The sequence below is a fragment of the Haliotis rubra genome, unplaced genomic scaffold (assembly GCF_003918875.1).
Source record: "Haliotis rubra isolate DU_JTF1 unplaced genomic scaffold, ASM391887v1 Scf1592, whole genome shotgun sequence".
NCBI lineage: Eukaryota > Metazoa > Mollusca > Gastropoda > Lepetellida > Haliotidae > Haliotis > Haliotis rubra.
In genome coordinates this window covers 127,967-134,556 of record NW_025765550.1, presented here as the reverse complement: position 1 = coordinate 134,556, position 6,590 = coordinate 127,967, and the positions used below count along the sequence as shown (strand labels likewise).

The window sequence follows — 6,590 nt, the reverse complement described above, 5'->3', positions numbered from 1 at the left end:
ATTTTACAAGCTGAGAGAATGAAAGACCGAAGTATGAAAACAATTGGGCCTCTTCAACTAAATTAATGTTTGGAACCTGTAGATAAGATAAATGTGTGCACAGAGAAAAGCAAGCCCGAAAGAGATATTTGAACAAATGCATGTTTCTCACTCTTTCCAAACAGCTTGTAAGTTTGATTCTAGGGACCATAATACTTTACACAGTCATGAGTGTCTCCTTTCTCAAAACAGGAAAACATTCCTGTGACCATTTAAATAAAAAAAACCAGTATTTTGTGTAACCACCATGAACACGAACGACAGCTTCAACTCGTTTCCTCATTCATAGGACCAGACGTCGTAGCTGCTGTTGCGGTAGTTGCTGCAATTCCTGCTGAAGAGCTGCTTCAAGATCTTTACGATTCTGCATCGGTGGTTGTCCTTTGCGGATATTCCGACCCATAAAGTCCCACGCATGTTCCATAGGGGTTAAGATCGGGGCTACGAGCAGGCCAGGGGATCGTTGTGATGACATTCTACTGCAGCAGCACGTGAACGATGAGGTAGAGCATTATCCATCCATAAACATGGGACGAGAAGCTAAAGGGTGGTTATCACACTCTGTTCCAAGATGTCCCTTCGGTACTTTTCTCCATTCAAGTTGCCTTGTACAGTGATGAAGTCTTATTTGCAGTCATGCGAAAGGCACCCCCATACCATCACAGACGCTCCGCCATACGGAACTGTTTCCTGGATGTTCCTTGCAGTATATGCCGTATTTGGGGTCCTCCAGAATCTGGTCCTGCCACCCGTACCATGCAACAGAAAACGACTTTCATCAGACCAATGAATCCGTCTCCACGTTGCCACATTGTGTCGATATCCAAGTCTGCACCATTCCAATCAGACTCTTTGATGACCAATGGTTAGCAAGGGACGTCTTACAGTTCTTCATGCCCGATAACAAGCAGATTTCAGATGGTTTCTCACTGTTCTCGTGCAGAGTCTTCTGCTCGGGAGCCTGTCATGGCGCAGACGTGTCCTTGATGCAAAGTCTCAGCAGGGCATTATCCTCCCGTGCGGAGGTTACTTTTGGTTGCGTGACCTTGTTCTGCCCTTGACAGTCTGGGTTTATTGATGTTTTCGTTGCAACCTGCTTATTATTGTATGGTTTAACAAAGGTTTACCAATAGCCTTACATGATAAATCAGCATTCACCATGCCAAACATACGCCATCTTTCTGCTTAAGTCTACGACGAGGCATAATCGTACTAAAAGCTTTATAACGCGTAATGTTTCACTCTAGGATAGTCTCAAAGTTATGATCAAGAAACTTACATTTTTCAGATTAGACCCCTGTCTTATTGCACGTGCACGTGCAAACACGTTAAAATTGTGCATGTCACGGTGCCCTAAGAGTCCCATGAACATGATTTATGTCATGTTATGAGTTTTCCCACTTATAAATAGTTTTATCAAGTGGTGCATAACTTTTCGTCCAGGTGTATACATAGACATGTATCTAAGATCTACAAGACACTGATGAAATGAAAGTCTCTCTCAGAGTTGTGGCTTTGTTGTTTTTATCGACGTAAAATTCTTTAAGAGATGACTTGGATGGACCCCAGGAGCTGTCAGGTTTCAAGGACTTCTGGAATCTCTGGAACATGGTGCAAGAGCATTCGTTTTAACATCTATAGTAGATGAAGCTTACAAAAAAGGGCTGGATATGTTATCATATGTATCCTAACAAACTGAGTCACGTAATCAGAAACTACCCAACATCATGGGTTAAGAGTCATGGCTGAAGGTGCAGACAGTTATTTACTAGGCATTGCATGTGTATATATCGTCCTAGATCTCCAGCTCTGTCATTTTAACAAACTACATGCAAATCTAAATCAAACTTATTTGTAGATGATGGGATTAATTTCAACATTCTATTAGTCATTCCTCTTTATGTTGAGAGGTATTCCAACCATTGCTGTCTACATATCTTAACATTCATACGACCCTTTTAAGAAGTTCAATGCCTCAAGTATAGCTTTCAAAACCGTTTTATGGAGGACACGTAGAGGGCGTTTCCATCAGTTATACCACTAGGGTGTGTTATGTCCATTGTTCCGGCAGGTTGATTTTCTGCGTATCAACCTTCTGTCTGCACGTGTGCAGAGGTTGATATGTGGATAACGACCTGGTCGGTGCAGGAAACGCACAAGCAACAAGCAATGTACGAGTCCATGCGGCGCCCTCGTGGTATAAGTAGGTTAGCACCCCCCCTCTGCGGGTGATATGGATTCAACGCTCTCGCCTGACGGCTCGAGCGTTTAAATCCATATCACCCTTGAGGAGGGTGCTAACGTATACATACAAAATGATGTCCGATGCAATTCCTTATTTCAACTTGCACCATATTGTCCCATGTTTACTTTATCAGCGTTCGCTCGTCATGCTGGAGACATGGTTAGATTCCCCACATGGGTACAATGCCTGAAGCCCATTTCTGGTGTCCCCCGCTGTTATATCACTTTTTTCTATGCGCCCGACAGACATGGATGTCGTGTCCCATATGGTGTATTTCTACGCTGTAAATGTGCTTTAAACATATCAGTTTGGGTTTCATTTATAGATGGTGCTGTATGACGGCCATTTTAATATGAGATATTGATCGTTGCAGTATATTTTACAATGGTTAGTCTCTCTTTACCCGTCAGATTAGTTTACATTCATCCCTACCTGCAGCAGACTCCCTTCCTCCTTGTAGATGGCCTTGAACATCATCACTACCAATGGAATTCTCGGGACGCTTGCCGCACACCAACCGATGGTGGCAGCGTAGTCGGGGTAGACGTATTTCCCGTATGTCGGTGACTGGTACTGAGCCAGGGTGAAAATAAATGTCACCTGGAACAACAAATAGCACATCAACATTAAAGCATCGATGTGATGGAAATGACTGTTGTTTCTAACTCGCAATCGGGACAAAACGTAGCCCATCGTATGACGACGGAAAGCCCATTGTGGGTATGTAAATGTAGAAGGCATACTTGCATCACTTTCCAGAACTGGGGTCTCCTTCATTCCCACGCAATAGTTATTTTCAACAAGACTGCAACTGTAATTTCACTCATTAAAGTCTACTAGCACAGTGATCAATCATGGACACGGAGGTTACTGCCCACTCCTGGGATGCACTTCCAGTTCACATTGGGATTAAAAGGATGTTCTATATACGAGGCCTTACTTAGTAAACATGCTGGTGAGATTCCAGGTTAGGACTGTTGACCAGCGATCTACGTGTTACAAGGGCACAGTAACAACAATGTGTGTAAATGTCTACGGTTTGGATCCTACCAGGAGCATTGCCGGTGTGATGTAACACCAGGTTATCTTGAAGAACAACGGAGCAGGTCTTCCAAGCATCAGTTCAATGTCTGCACTCAGACGATCAACACCTGGAATAAAGATAAACGCATAGAAACAAAAGGTTAAATTGTAAAAGGTGTTTGCATAAAAAATTAACATTTGCACACATACTGAGGTTGACTGATAACTTTCATTAATTCACATAACTTTGTCAGGGTTGGTCACTTTAAAATGCTCCATCATCACTGCCATCACCTTGCCAGGCCGAACCGCCACATCATTTTCTCAGGTTCCACCCTTGACATGAATTTGTCAGATTTCATCCCCCGCAACTCGTTCTGTTCTATGATTACTCTGTCATTCTGGGTTTTTTTGTTACTGTTAATCTCTGAATATATACCTCTTTACAGTATAACCCGTCCCACCAAGTTGTTTTTCACGTCAAAAGTAAATGAATCAGCATTTGACCCAAATTGTTGCCTTTAATGTATAATGCTGGTTAAATCCATTCGTCAGCTAGTTTGCGTGAGTGAGTTTTATATTCACATCGGCAACATTTCAGCCATATTGTGACTTTAAAAGGTATATATTAACAATAAACACAATTAAATTATAACCACCTGTCGACAAAGGACAGTAAAACAACTAGATTATCACAGGAATAAATCTAAGACTAGTAATTATATTTAAAACATTTTAACTATACAAGACGATACAATATAAACACAGGTTATGGATTGCCAACGACTGAAGATGGATCACCATACTAGGGACCATGGGGACTTACAGTATATTTGCTACCTGCATGGGCCCTAGTTGGATTTACATCATCTCTTCAGCTGTCAGCAATTACGATACATCTAGCCGTACCTTAAAGTTACACATATACTACGATTAAAAATTTACCTTGAATGTTTTTGGACTTACGTACCCTCTCAGGAGGACAATAATGGTACAGTACTTTAACCCCCCTCGAGGATACAGCCACGAACAACCTTAGTTACTAATTCAAACTTCCAATCATAAAATATTTATCTATTTACAAATCATAATTAATATGAATTAATATGTAATAATTAAATGAAAACTGATACTATTAAAAATATCCTTCATAGTTCGTGATTTAAATAGATATCCCTTGTGATGGAATATTCAACAGTCAAGAAAGACATGTTTGATCATCTGGTTTGATAAAAACCTTGACGACTGCGTGTTTGTTTGAATGTGAATACTCATGGTGTTTCATTCCAGCATCCGTCAAATGACAAGAATGAGTCGTGTGTTGTTACGAAGCATCATTAATGTACAGTAAGGTCGTCAAGTGTCAGTCCGAACAATAACATCACGTAGCGTGCTGTTACAAATGGCTTCGTTTCTTATGATCCTTGAAAGGCCTTTGTCTATTTCATTTACAGCTGATTTCCACCATGGTAATGAATTCAGATCTTGCGGCAAACACCGGCTAGATGCCATACACTACAGTGGTCAAGTGTCGGCAATAACTCACAGATCACATACCTTGCTGTATTTCTTATGATTATTAAAAGGGATTTTGTTTATTTACAACCCGTTTCCACCAAACACGAGCTAATGGTTCCATATTTTGTGACATACATCGACTAGATAGCAATCTTTCCTGCGATTGTTATCATTTGTCTCAATAATAATCAACATGACAGTTTAAAGGTCACATGCAACGTAAAACACAACTTTGCAGATTCTGACACATTTCAGTATGGACGTACCGAAACAAATCACCAAAAATGCAACTTCAAGTTATAAAGTTGAAAAATAACGCAATGAAAAAAAACGCGCGAAATCGGAGTTCAAACGATTCACTAATTTTCCAAAAAAAATTTCTGGGGAAAACGGGTTTCAACAGCTGGGCTGCGCTCATAGCATGTGCGCAGTGAAATAGGTTCGCGCAACTTGGAAACGGGCTGTCTGGTGAATATTCGGTGAAGGCTTTGGTGTGAGCTATTTTCATAATGTTTTGTTGATATCTCACAGGCGCGAGATTTTTTAAATGTTATGACAGTAAATAAACTGTTTATATAATTTCTTTTGTCTATTTCACCACACGTTCTTCTCACCGAGTCACTTTCTCACTTCGATACTTAAAAGCAATGTCATTATTTAGCGTTGACGGAATTTCTAACTGTGATATAGATATGTCGTTGTCACAGACAAAACTCAATGTCTTGTTTTATTGACACCTGTGTGTCTGCCTGCCCACTAATAACAATATTCAATACACAACTGCGATCACTGACCACATGCAATTTGATCTTAACACCAATCAGGCTATACACCATTAACAAAACGCGTTGATTTATGGCCCGAGTTCGGTCTCGGTCACATTATGTAATTACACAGACAGGCAGGTGTGATACTTGAACACATGACATGTTATGATGTCTGTTGATTGCAAAATGTTATACACAAAAAATGAGCATGTATTTACAAAACCCAACATCTCTATATATACACAAACAATGAGCTGTGGGGGCGGCATCTGCAAATGAACCAGCCGTTACACTTGAGTGCACACCCACCCGCTCTGACTGGGCTCGGTATCCCGGCTGCTTCGTTTCGAGGGAGGTAAACCGAAGTACAAAATATTGCACTTTTGATTTGCGATTATACGCTTATAATTTTGTTTATTTGTTTTTTTCATAATCAACAATGCATATTATATGTCATGAAGAAGTGATAATTGTGTTTTAATTATGTTTGATTTTTTGGCTGCATGTGACCTTTAAACATCAACATGATAGTTTCAAAATTATTTCAGTTACTTACCATATATCCAGCCGAGAATGATGCACTCCAGAAACCCATCGACGATTAGGAATATGACGACGAAGTACCAGTCAATCAGCTGTAAAATATATATTCCACCCTGAAAAGACAAAAAACACAATTACATTCTATGACAGTTGAAACCACATTGTGCTCTAGCTACATGGCGGTCGGTAAGTAATTGAGTGTGGAGTGAGTGAGTTAATACTTAACGTCACATCGGGAATATCTCAGCCGAATATCTGTGACGAATCTAGTGTGGACCACACAATCCAGTGATCGATATTGTGAGCAACGATCCACGTCGTCGATATGCAAAGACACTCTTTCAAGTAGGTTACAGAGAAGCACCATCCGAAACCACTTGGTCGCCTCTTACCACCTGCATTTGTTGCTGGCAATATATTCTAACCGGGAATACCAACGCGCCTGGTCCCTTCAA

At 40.6% G+C, this 6,590-nt stretch overlaps 1 protein-coding gene across 1 annotated transcript in view; it reads right to left on the bottom strand.

Moving 5' to 3' along the window:
- Positions 1-1,489: 1,489 nt before the first annotated feature.
- LOC124271277 (sodium- and chloride-dependent glycine transporter 1-like) overlaps positions 1,490-6,590 on the bottom strand; it is an 85,185-nt gene continuing 80,084 nt past the window's right edge. The window contains exons 12-15 of the mRNA XM_046706377.1: positions 6,149-6,248; positions 3,335-3,435; positions 2,717-2,884; positions 1,490-1,640 (exon numbers count right to left, since the gene is read on the bottom strand). Coding sequence (XP_046562333.1) covers positions 1,503-1,640; positions 2,717-2,884; positions 3,335-3,435; positions 6,149-6,248 — 507 coding nt within the window. The 3' untranslated portion in view covers positions 1,490-1,502. The remainder of the gene's footprint in view (positions 1,641-2,716; positions 2,885-3,334; positions 3,436-6,148; positions 6,249-6,590) is intronic.